The sequence below is a fragment of the Eschrichtius robustus genome, chromosome 3 (genome assembly GCF_028021215.1).
Source record: "Eschrichtius robustus isolate mEscRob2 chromosome 3, mEscRob2.pri, whole genome shotgun sequence".
Classification (NCBI taxonomy): Eukaryota; Metazoa; Chordata; class Mammalia; order Artiodactyla; family Eschrichtiidae; genus Eschrichtius; species Eschrichtius robustus.
The window spans coordinates 10,123,825-10,142,659 of NC_090826.1; the positions used below are offsets into that span (position 1 = coordinate 10,123,825).

Below are 18,835 nucleotides of genomic sequence, written 5' to 3' on the forward strand. Positions count from 1 at the left end.
ACAAATTAAGTGCAATCCCTATCAAATTACCAATAGCATTTTTCACAGAACTAGAACCAAGAAATCTTAAAATCCGTATGGAGACACAAAAGACCCTGACTAGCCAAAGCAATCTTGAGAAAGAAAAATGGAGCTGGAGGAATTAAGCTCCCTGACTTCAGACTATACTACAAAGCTACAGTCATCAAAATAGTATGGTACTGGCACAAAAACAGAAATATAGATCAATGGAACAGGATAGAAAATCCAGAGATAAACCCACACATTTATGGTCACCTGATCTATGACAAAGGAGGCAAGAATATACAATGGAGAAAAGACAGTCTCTTCAATAAGTGGTGGTGGGAAAACTGGACAGCTACATGTAAAAGAATGAAATCAGAACATTCTCTAACACCATACACAAGAATAAACTCAAAATGGATTAAAGACCTAAATGTAAGACTGGATATTATAAAACCCTTAGAGGAAAACATTGGCAGAACACTCTCTGACATAAATCACAGCAAGATCTTTTTTGATCCACCTCCAAGAGTAATGAAAATAAAACCAAGAATAAACAAATGAGACCTAATTAAACTTAAAAGCTTTTTCACAGCAAAGGAGACTGTAAACAAAATGAAAAGACAACTTACAGAATGGTAGAAAATATTTGTAAACAAAGCGACTGACAAGGGATTAATCTCCAAAATATACAAACAGCTCATGCAGCTCAATATAAAAAAAAACAAGCAACCCAATCAAACAATGGGCAGAAGATCTAAATAGACATTTCTCCAAAGAAGACATACAGATGGCTAAGAGGCACATGAAAAGATGCTCAACAGAACTAATTATTAGAGAAATGCAAATCAAAACTACAATGAGGTAGCACCTCACACCAGTTAGAATGGGCATCATCAAAATCTACAAACAACAAATGCTGGAGAGGGTGTGGAGAAAAGGGAACCCTCTTGCACTGTTGGTGGGAATGTAAATTGATACAGCCACTATGCAGAACAGTATGGAGGTTCCTTAAAAACTAAAAATAGAGCTACCATATGATCCAGCAATCTCATTCTTGGGCATATATCCAGAGAAAACGATAATTCGAAAGGATACTTGTACCCCAGTGTTCACTGCAGCACTATTTACAATAGCCAGGACATGGAAGCAACCTAAATGTCCACCGATGGAGGAATGGATAAAGAAGATGTGGTACATATGTGCAATGGAATATTAATCAGCCATAAAAAAAGAATGAAATAATGCCATTTGCAGCAACATGGATGGACCTAGAGATTGTCATACTAAGTGAAGTAAGTCAGACAGAGAAAGACAAATATCCTATGATATCGCTTATATGTGGAATCTAAGAAAAATGGTACAAATGAACCTATTTACAAAACAGAAATAGAGTCACAGATGTAGAAAAGAAACTTATGGTTACCAAGGAGGAAAAGGCGGGGGGATAAATTGGGAGATTGGGATTGACATATACACACTACTATATATAAAATAGATAACTAATAAGAACCTACTGTATAGTACAGGGAACTCTACCTATATGGGAATAGAATCTAAAAAAGAGTGTATGTATGTATATGTGTGATTCACTTTGCTGTACAGCAGAAAATAACACAACATTGTAAATCAACTATACTCCAATAAAAATTAATTTAAAAAAGACACAATTAGCAAATTTTTTTTTTAAATGAGAAAGGCATTGGGCTAGTTGTGGGGGAAGCATAGAGATGAATAAAACATAGCTCTTTCTCTTGAGGAGATTATAACTTATCAGGAAAGAGAAGCACTTACTCAATAACAGTAACACGAGGTTGAAGCAAACATAGTCCATCCTCGTTATTCATGGATTCTTGATAGAATTATTTATTGAAATCCATACTCATGGTGCTTTCACAGTCATTTAAGGCCACGTACACAATGGTGAAAAATTTTTGGTTGCTTGACAAGCATGTTCCCAGCTGAGGTTTTTCATAGCCTATTTAGTACCAATGTATAAAGACGATACTACTTAATATTCATGTAACAGTAAACACTCTTTTAACTAATTTCGTATCCAATACCTCAGAGAAAAGATAATACAAGAAAATCAGCTGAAGTACAGGAAGGTTTTTTTTTTGTTTGTTTGTTTTTAATATCTTGATTGGAGTATAATTGCTTTACAATGGTATGTTAGTTGCTGCTGTATAACAAAGTGAATCAGCTATACATATACATATATCCCCATATCTCCTCCCTCTTACATCTCCCTATCCCACCCCTCTAGGTGGTCACAAAGCACTGAGCTGATCTCCCTGGTGCTATGTGGCTGCTTCCCACTAGCTATCTATTTTACATTTGGTAGTGTGTATATGTCCATGCCACTCTCTCACTTCGTCCCAGCTTACCCTTCCCCCTCCTGTGTCCTCAAATCCATTCTCTACGTCTGCATCTTTATTCCTGTCCTGCCCCTAGGTTCTTCAGAACCTTTTTTTTTTTTTTTAGATTCCATATATATGTGTCAGCATACGGTATTTGTTTTCCTCTTTCTGACTTACTTCACTCTGTATGACAGACTCTAGGTCCATCCACCTCACTACAAATAACTCAGTTTTGTTTCTTTTTATGGCTGAGTAATATTCCATTGTATATATGTGCCACATCTTTATCCATTCATCTGTCGATGGACACTTAGGTTGCTTCCATGTCCTGGCGATTGTAAATAGTGCTGCAACGAACATTGTGGTACATGTCTCTTTTCGAATTATGGGAAAACTACAAATTTTTAAAAGGTGAAAATACCATCAACATCACAAAAATCCAGAAAGTATTATTTAAATGCCTGACACAGCTCTATCCTACGGGCAAGGGACCCCGCTGCTAGTGTGGAAAGAAATCAGTATGGTGATACACCAAAATGAATGCATACTACTTGCAGAATTTAAAAAAAAAAGGATGTTTTAAAAAAATCGGTAAGTCTGAATAGCTGATAGACTTCTTTACCTTTGTCATAAAGTAATAAATCTTAGGCCTGACAGGTTTTTTTTTTTAAATTTATTTATTTATTTATTTATTTATGGCTGTGTTGGGTCTTCGTTTCTGTGCGAGGACTTTCTCTAGTTGTGGCAAGCGGGGGCCACTCTTCATCGCGGTGCGCGCGCCGCACCTCTCACTATCGCGGCCTCTCGTTGCGGAGCACAGGCTCCAGACGCGCAGGCTCAGTAATTGTGGCTCACGGGCCCAGTTGCTCCGTGGCACGTGGGATCTTCCCAGACCAGGGCTCGAACCCGTGTCCCCTGCACTGGCAGGCAGATTCTGAACCACTGCGCCACCAGGGAAGCCCTGACAGATTTTTAACGTGGCTGCCGGTTACGCAATGAGCTGGGAGTTCCTGCTGAGTCCGTTGCTGTTCAGCCACGTTTCCGCAGCGGCTGGATGGGAGACTGGTTGAGGCGTAGGTAAGGTCTGCTGAGCGTTTTCTTTATTCCTTGAAATTTTGGCAGCGCTCAAATTAAGGGCCTGAGAAGAACCTTGCTTGGTTATGAGGCTCCCCTACAACTCAGGTTTATGAGTTTTGTGACCTTGGGAAGCTACTTAGCCTCACAGAGGCTGAGTTTCCTTTTCCATAAAATGGGGACAAGAAGAGAGTCTACCTAAATAAAGCGTTGATGGGAGAGCTAAATGTATTAACACATGCAGAGGGTTTGGCTCAGCACTGGACACAGAGCTGGGACCCCAGCTTTGCTTTATAAGTGAAGAAGCTGCCAGCAGAGAGGGGGTGAGTAAATTGCCCATCTTATCGTGCTAGGTCAGAAGCAGAGGTGGAAGAGTGCCTGGGTGTCTGCCAGTCTGGGTTCCTTCACTGCTCACCTCAGATGGCGGTGGATGCAGGGTTCAGGTGTCAGGATCAGTGGCTTTCCTGGGAGTGAGTTCAGTGTCTTGCAGTCGAAGGATAAAAGCGCAAGGAAATAAGCAAGAGTTACGCAGAATTAAAGTAAATTTAGACTTTGGCGTTGCAGAAGTCCTTCCCAGCTTTTATGTTGCCACTGCAGCAATATGACCCAGGAGAGGCTAGTAGCCGTGACAAATGATCCTGTATCTTAGTAGGTTAACACCACCAACCTGCATACCCCATCAGGCAACACCTGATAGGTGCTCCTGCTGGGTCCCCTTTCTGGCATCTCACCTCCAGGACTGACACGGAGATCCAGGCTCTGCCACTGTGAAGTTTAGCCATCAAGAGTCCCTCCTTTCTGGAGAGAGCGAGCATGAAGGATCGCATGAACATTCTAATGCCAGGCTTGGAAGTGGCGGCAGCATGGTGACTCACAGCCCCTGGCCAGAACACATCATGTGGTCACCCCAGAAGCAGCAGGGGCTAGATTAAGAATTATCACCTGTGTGCCTTTCCCTCCACAAGGGGAGTGAAGGGGTTTGGAGAACACATAGAAATGTCTTGGCCTTGCTCCCTGACATCTATTAAGTGTTCCCACACCCAGACTCTGGCTAGATGCTTACAGACACGGTGCCTTTGATGCACCCAACAACCCTATGGGGTTACTATTATTATCCACCCCATTTTACAGATTTGGAACTGGGGGATGAGAGAGTATAACTTGCTCATGATCAGAATGCTGGCATTTGGCAGGATTCAAATCCAAGTCTTACTAACTCAGGGTTTTTCAACCTCGTCACTATTGATACATTGGACCAGATAATTCCTTGTTCTGGGGACCATCCTGTGCGCTGTACGATGCTTCCCAACATCTCTGGCTTCGACCGGCGAGATGCCGGTGCCAGCCCCTGCCCCCATGGAGTTGTGACAACCAAAAATGTCTCCGGATGTGTCCTGGTGGGTAAAATCCCCCTGTGTAAAAACCGCTGCCCTGACACCACGGTGGGGAGGTGAGAAAGATAGTAGACATCATCATTATTACAGAGAATGAGGGACTTTGTTGTCAGGGAAGACTTGGAACACTGATATCAATCTCTGACCCAACCTGGAAAGGCAGGTGAGCTCAGTTTTTTTTTTTTTTCTGCTTTATGATGAAAAGGACAAAGCCTGTTTGTTCATTCCTTCATTCAGTAGACATTGCTGAGCACCTACTATGTACCAAACCCTGATCTAGCCTTTGAGGACAAAGCAAGTAAGAAAACAAAAATTCCTGTCCTCACAGAGGTTACGTTCAAGGCAGTAAGTGAACAAGTGAAGCACGTGGTATCTCAGGCAATGATAAAGGCCACAGAGACGGAGTATGCAGGTGGGACCAGGGTGGGTATAGGAAGGCTTGTGGGGACTTACAGTGTTAAATGAGGTGGCCAGGGATGGCCTCACTCAGAAGGTGACATTTGAGCAGAGTTGCAGAGTCGCAGTAGGGTTGGGGTTGAAGTGAGCTGACGTCTCAGGGAAGAATGTTGTGCAGGGAACTGTAAGTGCCTAGGCCCTGGGGCCTCCTTGGCAGGCTGAGGAACAGTAAGTTCAACCAGAGTGGAATTAGGAGGTGGTGATGAGGTCACAGGGCTGGTGGAGGGAATAGTGTTTGTGAGGTCCACAGTGACTTATCCAAGGCCATTTCTAGTAGCAATTCCAGGATGCAAGCTCAGACTTCGGAGCTCTCCTTTCCAGCTGCAGCAGGTTGCACGAGCCACTTTCTCCTCCACACGGGCCCTGTCCTGGAACCAGACCCTCACCTGAGTCTGTGAGTCACCTGGCTGGACCAGTGCTTGCAGGACATGGGGAGGCGGTGAGGGCAGGTTGTGATGTATAAGTGGAGGAGGTCTGCTGGCTCCCATCCGAGTCCGAAATAGCCTGTCCTGAGCACAGCCTCCTGAGCACAGGCCTCTCCCGTGGTGGAATCAGCAAGATGTTCTCCCTCCTGCTTCTGGTCCTTGCTACAGCCTGCGTGTTCTCCGTGGGGGTTGGGCTGTGGGCTGTCGGCAACCATTTCCTCACTGCAGACATCCCTGCAGCCGTTGGCCACCCCGTGAAACTTCAGGTCCTCCGTTGCTTCTTCCAGCTGTTGGCGACACGGGTGAGTTTTGTGTTTTATTTGTCTGCTCTTTCTGAGGATTAAGGAGGGAGTTGGGGAAACACGCGCCAGAATCTTCTAGTTGAATTAATAGTCGTATCACGGTGGTGGAGGCTGACAGCATATTTCAGATCTGAGTAATTCCTATCGGGTAACATGGTCCTTAACCTCTTCCTGGTGTTTCTCAAGCTGGACTGGGCTAAGAGCCACAACATTCAAAAAATGATTCACTTTCTCGGGTAACAGAGAAATTCCATCCTGCCTCCTGTCTTACTTTCTTCACGGCACCCACCACTCTGTGAAGCTGTGACGATAGGAATAATCTTCACAGGGCCCTTGTTACTACCTACCTGCTACCTAGAAGCAGCCAACAACACAATAAAGAAATGTAGCAGATGGGTAAATTAGGACAGATGAGCAAAACTACAGAATGTGACTTTTTAGAGAAATATTTTGCTGCTTTTGAGAGATGGAAAACTGTTTCTGTCCTATAGTCAGATCCCGCTCATTGCTGCTGGTGTGTGTAATTTAATCAGATCCTTGGAAGGAGATCATGGTGAGGATCGAGTAAATGTTGCCAATAAGGATCCACTGTACTTTTCCAGAAGGGCTGACAGAGACTGAATATAGAAAATATGTTTCTTTATTTTTTTTAAAGATAGTAGTCATCTTTTCTTCTTTAAAAAATTTATTTATTTATTTATTTATTTTTGGCTGTGTTGGGTCTTCGTTTATGTGCGAGGGGTTTCTCTAGTTGCGGCGAGCGGGGGCCACTCTTCATCGCGGTGCGCGGGCCTCTCACTGTCGCGGCCTCTCTTGTTGCGGAGCACAGGCTCCAGACGCGCAGGCTCAGTAATTGTGGCTCATGGGCCCAGTTGCTCCGCGGCATGTGGGATCTTCCCAGACCAGGGCTTGAACCCGCGTCCCCTGCATTGGCAGGCAGATTCTCAACCACTGCGCCAACAGGGAAGCCCTAGAAAATATGTTTCTTAAGTCTCTTACTTCATGAAAAGTGAGTGCAAGCACCTGTTCTCACTGCAGACCTTGAGGGAGAACCCAGGAACCAGTTTTCTTACCTGCAGGGTCAGCTTTTACAAGATGGGATGGTTCAGTCCTGTGGTTTTTCTGGCCTTGACTCTCATAGTCTACACTCCAGGTTTCCAAATATAGTGACTCAGTTTCCTCATCTGCAAAATCAGGGAAAGTAAGAGACCCCACTTCAGAGCATTTGGTGGGGATGCAATGAGTTAATCTATCCAGAGTGGGCTTTACATGCCTGGCACAGAGTAAGCCGTTCATAAATAGTAGCCTTATTGCTATTTTTTTGATTTGTTTTTTTCTACAAAGTTGTGTTGTGTAACTGCTGTGTGTCATTCTCCCTTTCCAGCTCGGAGGATCAGTGATGGGCAAGAGAAATAAAGTCCCAGACAGAGTCGGCCTGCAGGGAGTTTGGACACTCATGGCAGTGGGAGGTGAGGAGGCAGCAATAAATAAGCAAACTCACTACAAATAAACCAAGTGACCAAGTGGCAGGTGCTGTGAGGAGAGTAAAACAGGGCAGTAGAGTGCAGTAGCGCTTCTTAACCTGGGGTTCCTAGAACCTCCCAAGGGTAACAGAATGCAAAGAGCCCATGAATTTGGATGGGGTGGAAACTGCCCCATTTTCATTAACCTCTAATGCAAATGTAGTATTATTTCCTTCCATTATGCATGAAGGGGACAAACTACCACTGGGATAGCAGAACCCTCTACTTTGTCACCAAGAGGAATCACGGATATCTTCAGAGCATATTAGAGCTACTGCAGAGATTGCAAAAAATCGCATATGTGCCTCATTCCTTTGAAATTATGATAGTATTAGACCAGCCACTAGATCTTCTATTTAGTGTGCTAATAAGGAAGCATATAAGGTATACTATTACAGCATACATTTACTCTAGTATTTTGATAACCATATTTCAGTAAAATGTAATAATCCTATGTATTTTATTTTATGTATTCAAAGGTATTCTGTGAAAAGGTCCACGAGCTTCACTAAAAGCCAAAATGGCCTTGGTACAGGAAAAGTGAGGAACCACCGGAAAGAGAGTGCCTGGGGAAGAGCCCACATTACTTGCTTATATTTATTTTTTATCATGCAAACTTACAGACATAACTCAAAGGAGACAGAATAATATAAAGAAGCCCCAGGCACCCAACCCATAGCATTCGTGATTATTGACTCCCAGCCAATCTCATTTCATCTGTGCTCCCACATTTACCCTCATTCCCATTTTCTCACGAGTGGATCCTGGACATGGTATTATTTTATCTAAAAATATTTCTGTAGGTATCTCTAAAAAATAAGAACTGTCTCCCCATCCCTTTTAAAAAACATAACCACAATGCAGTCATCACGTCTTAAAAATAGCAGCAAATGCTCAGGATGGCCATGATGACTAGGGCGGTCCAGAGGGCCCCCCTGGGAAGAGACGTCCCGCCCAGGCTGAGGTGGGAGGCGTTCCAGGTTAGAGGGACCCTCGAGGGGCGGCCAGAAACCTGGTTTGTGGGGCTGGGTGTCCATTGTCTGGGGAGAGAGGATGGAGAGGGGCTGGTGCTGGGACAGCGTGGGCCTGGGCGGGGGCAGATTTCCTGCAGGCGTGATGGAGGCACAGCGGGGGGACCTGCAGGGCTGCGGTCCAGTCTGCCCTCCAGCCGCTCTGAGGAGGGTGCCGCGGTGGCAGGGCTCCGGCACGGCACACGCTGAAACCCTCCCCGCCCCATTTCCTCTTCTCTCACCAACAGGGGACGATTTTTGAGAAACTGAGAATCTGTTCTATGCCCCAGTTTGTCCGTTTCATTCACGATCTGGCGCCGCTCAAGAAGGATCCGGATGGGCTAGTCAAGGACCTCTGGTACGGGACGATCCCTGTGAAGCTGTACCAGCCCAAGGCGTCCTCAAGCACCCGCAGGCCTGGCATCGTGTTCTGCAAGGCGGCGGGGGCATCGTAGGGAGCTTGAGTAAGAGTCCTTCCCTCAGACCACCCCGCCCCCTGCCCGGAGTGTGATCTTCTCAGAGCGGAGCTGGGTGGACACCCACCTTCCAGTGGGCGGTGGCGCTCCCGTCATCTCCCCAAGGTCTCAAAGCTGCTATTATGACCAGGACAGTTAGTGGGGCCCAGATCATTCAGGCTAAGATATGGAGTGTATTGACCACTTTCTGGAGGTAAGGATATAGATATATATAGTACCTATGTATATATATATAGTACCTATGTATATATATGCCTGTGTATGTGTATCTATGTATGTGTCTGTGTGTATATATATGTGTGTGTGTGTGTATATATGTATATAAATATATACAATTCACGTAACATAAAATTAACCATTTTAAAGTGTACAGTTCAGTGGCATTCAGTACATTCAAATGTTGTGTGACCACCACCTCTATTTAGCTGGAAATAAGGATTTCAAAAGAAATAAAAATAATTAAACACACAATTGTGTTTCACAGTAGCTATTGATTAAGACAAATTCTGGTACAGACAGACAGTTTTTCTCAACTCTTTTTTTTTTTCTCAACAAAGAGTTGAGAAAAATTAATGAGGGAAAAAATGCAAAATTGAGACAATGTTATTGTTTTAACTTTTTTCCATCATGAATTAGGGAGAAAAACCACCTTTATATAGTGCTTTCTAATCTGTGGAATGCCAGGGTCGTGTAGTCTTTGAGAATAAGGGATTTAATGCGACCACGGTTTTGATTTGGTCTGCCTTATCAATGATAGTAATAGCCAATATTTATTGGTTGATATTTATTAATATTAATATTTACATGGCAGATACTGTGGAAGCCGTGTATATGTAGGATCTCATCTAAGCCCCCAACAGCCCTATCACTGTCTTTATTCCCATTTTGCAGAAGAGGAAATTGAACCCCAGGGAGGTGAAGGGACTTGCCCCCTACCACTTCAGGTCAAGCTAAAAGGAGGCAAATTTGGGATTTGAACTTGGGTCTGAATCCAGAGCTCACCCCCTGAACCACTGTGCTCCATGGCCAGACAGCTTCTCAGATGCTGTGAATGAATTGTAGAATTGATGGGGTTTGTGGGGGGGTGAGTCAGAGAAAGTTGTTGAGACAGTGCCACAGAGGAGAGCTAGTGAGAAGGTTGAGAGAGGAAGGCTGCTGAGAGCTAGAGGAGAGTCAGCAAAACCTTGTTAGAATCAACCTAGGCACTCCGTCTGTCATGGTTGTTAGTGAGAAGGGGCAGTTGAGGATGGCTGGCAAAGGAAACCCACTAGCCTTCCTAGCTTGAATGTTTCAAACCTTTCATTTTCTAGAAACTCACCATGGCTTATGCTGTCATTTGTGCAAAGAGAGTGACTCAGTGGTTCTAGCAGTTGGGTGAGTAAGGGGAAGACGGGGAGGTGCTGGGATTCCTGGAGTGCCAGGGCAATGATGGGGAGGGAGGCTGGAGGGGGAGGGACAGCAGGAGCAGGGGATGGGGTGGGAGAAGCCAGTGAGCAGGAGGGCAAGGAAGAGGGAGAGGAAGGGAGAGACAGGGAGAGGCAGAGATGGGGCACTCCTTCCTGCGGGTGGCCCTTAGGTATGTTTAAAGGATGCCTTTTGAGCACTGCATCATCTGGAAACTGGACGGGGTTGGGGGGTGGTCTTCGTGAAGCAAATACAGTGCAGAGCTTCACAACCAGTGCACATCTGGGTGGAACACTCTTCATTGAGCGGAACAGCCCTGCACATTCCGAACTCTTAGCACCTCCCTCCACTAAATGTCCACAGTGCCCTGTGCCGTAAGCCCGACAACTTCAAACACTGCTACATCATTTCCAAGTGCTCCCAAGAGGGAGGTCCACCCTGGTGAGAGCCACAGAAGGAAGCAGGAAAAATTAAAAAGCCACTCTCTCTCTTAACCAATCTGGGAGTGTCACCACACAATCTAGAACCTTGAAGGGGCAGGAGAGACCTGGGACGGGCCCTCCCTGGGTCTCCACATCAGGCAAACTGGACACATGTGAGAGCATACTGAACACCATAGTGGTGTGGGCTCGCCCTCCTGCCCTGCTGCCTGACACATCGTCACCAGGGCCAGGGTGCTTCCTCCTGATCAAGCACTTCCTGAAGTTTCATTTAAATGCAACATGCCATAAAGAAATATCCACTGCCAACGTCTTGGTGGGAATACAGCCAGTGGAGTAAGTAAAAAATACAGCCAGTGGAGTAAGTAAGTCAGTCCTGGATGAGAGAGAGAGACCTGGAGAAACTCTCCACTTTACAATTCTTGCCTCCAAAACCATTTCTGCAATGGGATGGAAATCTTGACCCAGTTTTTGGCCACTATATGCCTTACCGTTCTGGTTGTGCTGAGCCAAGAGATCATCAGTAGAATATACTAGCAAATCCCTGCAAGAAAGTTATTTTATGACTCCAGGGGAGATGGCGCTTCAGAGTTGAAAGCATTGTTGTCCCAGCCTGAACCTAGGGTATCTTAGAACAGGGAGCATCAGAATAGAAATGCCTGACAGGAGATTTGTTGAGTCCATAAAGAATTTCCTTTTCTTAAAAAAATTAAATTAAAAAAAAAAGTGAGGTCAGCATTTAAAATGGTGAAATTTCTTGCCAACCCCAGATTTCTGGAATCTCTTGAAAGATGAGGCGGTCTAGCACTGCCAAGCTGGCGTAGCCGCATGAACATGGAGCCATGGTCTGGAGTGGGCGTGGCTGATCTGGAGGGACCGTATGTTAGCTGCTAGCCCCTTCTGGTATTTAAGTCTTCAAGATCCTCCCACAAAACTTGTGAGCATGGCAGGATTACTTAGAATCTACACCCAAGCAAGCCTTATAAAAGAATAAAAACAGGTGTGAGTCAGGGAAGCAGCATCAGGTAGGTTCAGAAAGCTGGGGATCATGTTGGCGATAGCTAAGCTGTTGACCATTAGGTGGATGTCAGGGCTCGTGTGGTCACAGACTGTCCCCCCAGTTGGCATTGAGACAGTGGGAATAGCATACCACTTTCTGAGCCTATGTGCCCGGCACTGAAGGCTTTATGTTTGTCACCTAGTTTAAGCTTTCTACCTTAACGTCACCTGCCCAGGCTTCAGAAAAAGAAATTAATGGAAGAAATCTGGGCTGAAGAATGTTAGACACAGGTGTTTTTGGCTCTGTGGTGAGAGGAAACTGTGTTCCTTACTTCCTTTTCCGATATCACAGGATGCTCAAGCATAGGTTTCTGGTGATAGTAAGAGACTCCATGGTGGCTACCATCCACTTCTTGAAGTCCTTGAATACATATGGGGCAGATCCAGCCCGGGTCGTGGTCTGTGGTGACAGTGTGGGTGGGGGCGTGGCAACAATAGTTTGTCAAACCTTGTGGACAGTTCTGATCTCCCCAAGATCCGTGCTCAGATCCTGATCTACGTCGCTCTCCAAGCCCTGGATTTCCAGCCTCCTTCTTATCAGCAGAACAAGAATGTTCCACTGCTCAGGCAGAATTTGGCCTTCTACTGTCGGTGTGGTTACCTGGACATCAGCCCCTCCTGGAAAAGCACCGTATTAAAAGGAGCCCACTTGCCTGTCGAAGTCTGGGAAAAGTACAGAAAGTGGTTGGGTGCAGAAAACATTCCAGAGAAGTTTAAGAAGAGAGGCTACGTGCCGCATGCGCCCCTGGATGAAACTGCCTATCTGGAGACAAACATCATTCTAGATTTGACGAACTCACCCCTGATTGCAGATGATGAAGTAGTGTCTCAGCTCCCCAAAGCTTGCATCGTGAGCTGTGAGTATGATATTCTCCAGGACCATTCGCTGTTGTACAAGAAGAGGCTGTAGGACCTGGGAGTCCCAGTGACTTGGCACCACATGGAGGATGGTTTTCACGGGGTGTTGGTCACCCTTGACCTGGGCTGCTTGTACTTGCCCTGCTCCACGAGGATTCTGAATGCTGCGGTCCATTTTATAAAGGAGTTGTGACCATCTTTCCTTCCTGCTGCAGTTGCAAGAGTGTGAATTCCGCCATCATCCAGTTCCCATTGGAGCTCCTTGTTGCTGATGTAGGTGATTCTGAGTAGGGCTGGGGAGAGTGTTGAGGATGCCATTTCCTCTTGCTTCAGGTTCTAGAATCCTAGAATGCATGTTTCTGATATCTAGAAGGAGAGCAGTAGAAGAGACAGGTTTGGGAGGAGGGTGGGGCTCTCTAGCCATGTTCACTGTAGGGAAAATTTGAGCTGACATTCTTCAGTGACCATTTATTTGCAAGAGTGAATGAGCATATAAAGACTGCTCATGGCCTCCCCGAGGGAGAGTTCAGGCTGCTCAGGCTGACCAGGCTGTGGGCAACAGGAGTGTCTACTTGGCTGGGCCTTGGAATAACCCAGAAACATCATGGGCAGTCTCATGGGCCTCTTCCAATCTGGCTCAGAGGGCAGGGCTCTGATGTCCTAATGCTGGGTGGATGTGGAGAAACTGGTCTCACCCTTTTCCTCTGGGTACGTGGTGACACTTCTCCCGCCGTTCTCTGCCTCTGAGCTCAGAGTCTCAACTGCTGGGCTGGAAGAGTGAAGACGGATTGGGTAGGTTTTCCATGATGGTGGACACCTAGTGGCACATGAAGACTGGAGCCATCTGACTGACGGAGCTCTGGAGCTCTTGGAGTCAAAGTCAGGCTTCCAACCAAGGCCCCGGAAGCAACATGTTCGAGGAGCAGAGTCCAGAGGGAAGCTGAGTCCCGAGTCAGAGACCCATGAAGGCAAAGTCTGACCAAACTCAACCATGTCAACAGTGGAAATCAAAGGAGGGCCCCAAGAACTGAAGACATGTTAGTGAGAACTGTATCTGTTTTAAGACACAGAACCAACTCAAACTGGCCTAAATCATAGAGAGAACGTATTGGCTAATGTAGCTACAAATTCCAGGGATAAATCAGGCATGGTTTGATCCAGGAACTCAAACAGTGTCACCAGCTGCCTTCTCTTCTTTTCTCTAGTCTATGCTCTTCTGTGTGAACTTCACCTTCCTCTCTCTATATTGTGGCCCTGAGTACCTCCATGCTTGTATTCTCCCAGAGTCAAATCGATAATTATGAACTTGCCTAATTCTCAGCAGTCCCAGTGGAAATCACATTGCAACTCGATGGCTTTCTTGGCTTTCTGAGTGGTGTATCTAGTTGCTAAAACCAAGAGGATGGAATGTTATGACTGACTAGCCCCAAGTCCCATGCCATCCCTGGGATGGAAGGTGGGGTCAACTCCACCTGGTGCTTGGATGGGCATGGAGGATGGAGTGAGTACTCCCTCACATTAACACTCACTCCACTATACAAGCTAAATTGAAGCCTGAGTCAAGGTCCTTGGAAGTGGCAAGAGATGTCAAGGACCACTGGGCAAGTTGACCACCTGCCACTTAGGAATAAAAATTCCTTTGAAAGGGATGGCCCAGGCTCTCATGCTGGCCCCATCTGGCCTTCAGGAGGCTCTGCTTCTGGTTGGCCAGTGGCTTTTATAGGCCAATATCCAAGTCTACTGCACAAAGGACCCCATGTTTGCCCTTACCTTGCTTTCAGTTGAAAGTTCATGCTGAAACATGGGACAGAGAGGAATCCCATTGGATGGCTTCTTGGTCCATTCACAGCAGGAAGACCATCTTTGTTGGAGAAATAGGAATCACTCACTGAAAGCACATATTTTGGTGGCCACTCAGCTGTTGGGGAGCACTGCCCCTTCTGAGACAGGCCTCCGAGTTGAGTCTGGGTAGGCTCCCCTTCTGGATTCTTGTCTTGATTCACCCCTGCCTCTGGAGATAGGTAGAGGGACATGAGCTGGCCTTCTGGAAATTTGGGTGGTCAGCTCTTCTTCAGTGTGTTGGTGAGGAGTGGGTGAGCCACAGGAAGATGGTGCTCAGTGGAGATGAGTGGGTTACACTTTAGTGTCTGGAAGAACTGTTGGGTGGGCTCATTTCTGAAGCTGCTTCCTTCTGCAGATCATGGGAGAGATAAAGCACTTTCACCCCCAATGGCTGGTTTGATCTGGAGACCCAGTGCTCGTCTCTTCTCCTTTACCGATTCATTGCTATCCTTCCTGCAGCCCGTCATGAGGCTCAGGGAATGGAAAAGGGATAGGAATAAATGTTCACTGAGAGCCAGCTGCATGCTAGGCGCCATACTGGGCTGTTTAAATCTACCACCTCATTGTGATGAGAAACAGATGTGCTGGATTTCTGCCTAAGCATTTTATAGTATGACAGCCCTGCTCACATCCAGAGTCTGGACATCTTGATAAAGACCCGAGCTTAGGATTCCTACCACAAGTTCCTGCTTTGCTTTGCCCTGGTCACCTTTTAAAATAACCACTTAGAGTTGAGCCTGTGAAAAGTTAGTGACCTCCACCCCAATCACCTTAGAAGGAACAAGTGCTTGCTTGCTGCCCTGCTGGCCGTATCCTGCTCGCTCATGACCTGGAACAGAGGACTGCTCTCCCCACTGCTCATTAATAATAATAAATCCTGTTACTTTACCTCCTTTGTGTGAGTGTATTGAAACAGCACCTTCAGTTGAAATGACCCGTGGGTTTTTGCTTCCCCAGAGCAGGAGTTCAGATGCGGGGCGGGGGAGCTCCCTGCTGACCCTGTGTGGGTGGCTTGTGCCCCCTCATTCATCAGGTCATCATCTGCATAGTCTTAATTTAATACACCAGCTATACCGCCCCCCCGCCCTCCCCGCCATGTGTGCCTCACATGAATTCTACAAAGTGGGTATTCTTTCTCTTTTTAAAATTATTTATCTATTTTATACATATTAGTGTACACATGTCAATCCCAATCTCCCAATTCATCCCACCCTCCCCCAAAGTGGGTATTCTTAAGCCCACTTTACAGATGAGGAAACTGAGGCCCAGAGACATTAATAACAATACTCATTTCCTGACCCTTTCCAGTCAGGCTCAAGGCCAGCTGATTCAGTAGTTTACCCAAGGCTGTGTAGTTGGCCGGGCACTGAGCATTGCAGCCCTGGTCTGTCTGACAACAAACCTTTTTTGCTGAGCCCCACGGTCCATTAGCTTTTTTCTTTCCTATCATTCAGAATAAAATGAGAGACACGACTGAGCCACATGACCTTATGTGAGTCATTTCCCATCCAGCTGGGTGTCAGCCTCCCTCTGATCTGAACTAGATTGATAGCGTCAAGTCTTTTTGCCATCATTTTTGTTTGCTTGTTTTGCTTCCTTGACTGTAGTTTTCTCTAAGTCTGAATGGCTTTGGAATTGGTAACTGTAGCCCACTCCAGGAATGCACAACTGATGTGCCCCACTAATACGGCTCAGGAGAGATGGACACCCCCATACCTTTAAGCCCAGGTGCTCCAGGAGTGTTTTCTCAGTGAGTTCCCAGGACTTTCGCTGGAAAGATATGCCAGTTAGCCAGGGGCAAGTGCCATCAGATAGAAAATAACGTGTTGCATCCCAGATTACTTTCTTTTGTCAGAAGGCAATCGAGGACAAGATCTCAGGGCAAAGTAGAAAAAAACTGTGTCCTCCCCAGGGTACTCCTCACCCCCACCCAGGAACTCCTTGACTGCCTGACCCCAGACCTTGTCTCCCTTTACCCCTGCATCCTCTGCTCCAGAGTGCCTGCCTGCTCTCTCCTCCTGTCCTAGTACAGGTTAAGCCCCACTGCAGTGACAAATGGCCCCACAGTCTCAGGGCTTATGACAGTAAAGGTCTATTTCCTGCTCAATTACCTATTACATGACCCTCAAAGGTCAGCGACAGCTCTGCTCCACATTCGTCTACTCCTGGATACAGGCTCTATTTGAAATATCTCCAGTCTCATGGCAGAGGGAAAAAGAACATGGCAAATCACACACTGGCTCCCCAAGCTTCTGCTCAGAAGTGATGCTCACCTTTTCTGCTCACCTTTCGTTGGCCAGAGCAAGTCCTATGACCAAGCTTGATGTTGACAGAACAGGGAAGCGTAATCCTCCCCGGAGAGGGGCAACAGTTACTTTTGGACAATATTACAGCTTTTCACACTCTCATTCATAATATTTTCATTTCCATTCTACCTTAAAATTTAATTTTAAATTATGTAAGTGATACACAAATATATTCTCCTTTTATTTATTTATTTATTTTGGCCGTGCCACGTGGCTTGCGGGATCTTACTTCCCAGACCAAGGAGAGAACATGCGTCCTCAGCAGTGAAAGCACAGAGCCCCAACCACTGGACCACCAGGGAATTTCCTTTTAAAAAAAAATTCTCCTTTTAGACATAAGGCTGAAGTGTCTTTTTACCACCCTCCCTCAACTCTATTCCTTTTTATCTGGATTCATCCACTATTACCTTTTTTAGGGGGTGGAGGGTAGGTTTTCCAACCCTTCAGAACCTGTTTCTATGCTTTCACACATGCAGATATGTACCCACAGAAAATATAGAGGATTATTTTGTGGAATGACTTTGACACATATTGTATATAACAGATACTATTCTGTACATGTTGTGCCACTTGAGTTTTTTTTTCACTCAACAACGTATCTTAGAAATCTAGCCTAGTAAACAACATAGATATATCTTGCTCTTTTTAGCTACTGCATGGTATTCCATGGTATGGCATATTACAGTTCTTAGCCATTCCCTAGTGGTGGACACATTTAGTCTCTTTCCAGTTTTTCACAAACAATTCTGTAGTGAATATTTCTGCACATGCCCCCTTCTGCACTTGTGATTCTCTGTGATAGATTCAAGAAGGACTTTTGATCCTGCACAATTTTACGTGTTGATAGATGCTACAAAGAAGCCTGTCCCATTCCCTTTTTTTCCTAGCAGGTCTCAGCTTTGGGGGAAGTAGTTTGATCGTAACCACCAATCCCAAAAGCAAAACGAAAATTGATTGGCTTGACAACTGGTCGAGTGGGATGGAGTTGGCTGGCAGGTCTGTATTTGAAAGGGAAAATTTCTTAACTCAAATGAACCTTTCCAAGAATCATTTGAGGAGTTTGGGCAGGCTGCAATATTACTGGTGTGTTGCCTCTAACATCCTTGTCTCCATCTAACAAAGCAAAGGATGCCAGAGTCAGCAGATTGGCTCCTTGTTCCCAGGTTGCCAAGGCTTGCTCTTGGCTACAACACCCCTGCTCCAACATTGCAGCTGGTTTCTTGCAAATTGCTGTGCAAGGTTGAATCAATTAAGGCAGTGCCTGGGGCTCAGTTTTCAAAGCACTTATCATAGGAAAAACCCCACAAGAGTCTGACCTCCTTACAGTGAAACAACTCCCTGCTATGTCATCACCAAAGGATAGAACAGTTTTAATTTTAAGTTGAAGAGACACATTCTGGGTTTGTTATTGCTGCTTGTGCAAAGCTGCTTCTGCAAAGCTGCTTCCGGGAGGCAGAGTGATGGAGGACACATGGTCTGGAATCAATTAGAGGCCCAATATTTAGTTAACCTCCTAGTCCCTCAGTTTTCTTGCCTTGAAATGGGGATAATCATATTGAATGCATAGGGGTGTTTGTGTAAAGCAGGCTGAATCGATGTAAGTTGTGACTAGGCATCTGCTGTTCAACAGATACCGTTACAGAGGTGCTGGTTATCAGACTCACAGCATATCCTCTGATGGGGATAACAAGCTGCTTTTGTGTTCAGGAATCCCCTCTTCAAAGAGAATCTAGAATTGTTCCCTTTGGGATATTTCTGCCCCAATTTCCCAAATTTACTCCTCTAATATAGGGAAAGGAATGGATTTTGTTACTAAAATAAACTTGGTTTAGGCACAAAAGGAAGAGATGGTTGAACATTTATTGACCCCTTATATGTGATAGGCATTTTACGAAGTGCTCTG

The 18,835-nt window shown here is 45.7% G+C and overlaps 1 protein-coding gene across 1 annotated transcript; it reads left to right on the plus strand.

The window, feature by feature from the left end:
• The first annotated feature begins 5,846 nt into the window (after nucleotides 1-5,846).
• On the plus strand, nucleotides 5,847-15,475 carry AADACL3 (arylacetamide deacetylase like 3). Its single transcript, XM_068537731.1, is given in 6 exon segments — nucleotides 5,847-6,014; nucleotides 8,796-8,976; nucleotides 8,979-9,011; nucleotides 10,334-10,397; nucleotides 12,219-12,370; nucleotides 12,373-15,475. Coding segments are annotated over 6 exon segments (1,203 nt in total). The 3' UTR covers nucleotides 12,978-15,475.
• Nucleotides 15,476-18,835: the final 3,360 nt, after the last annotated feature.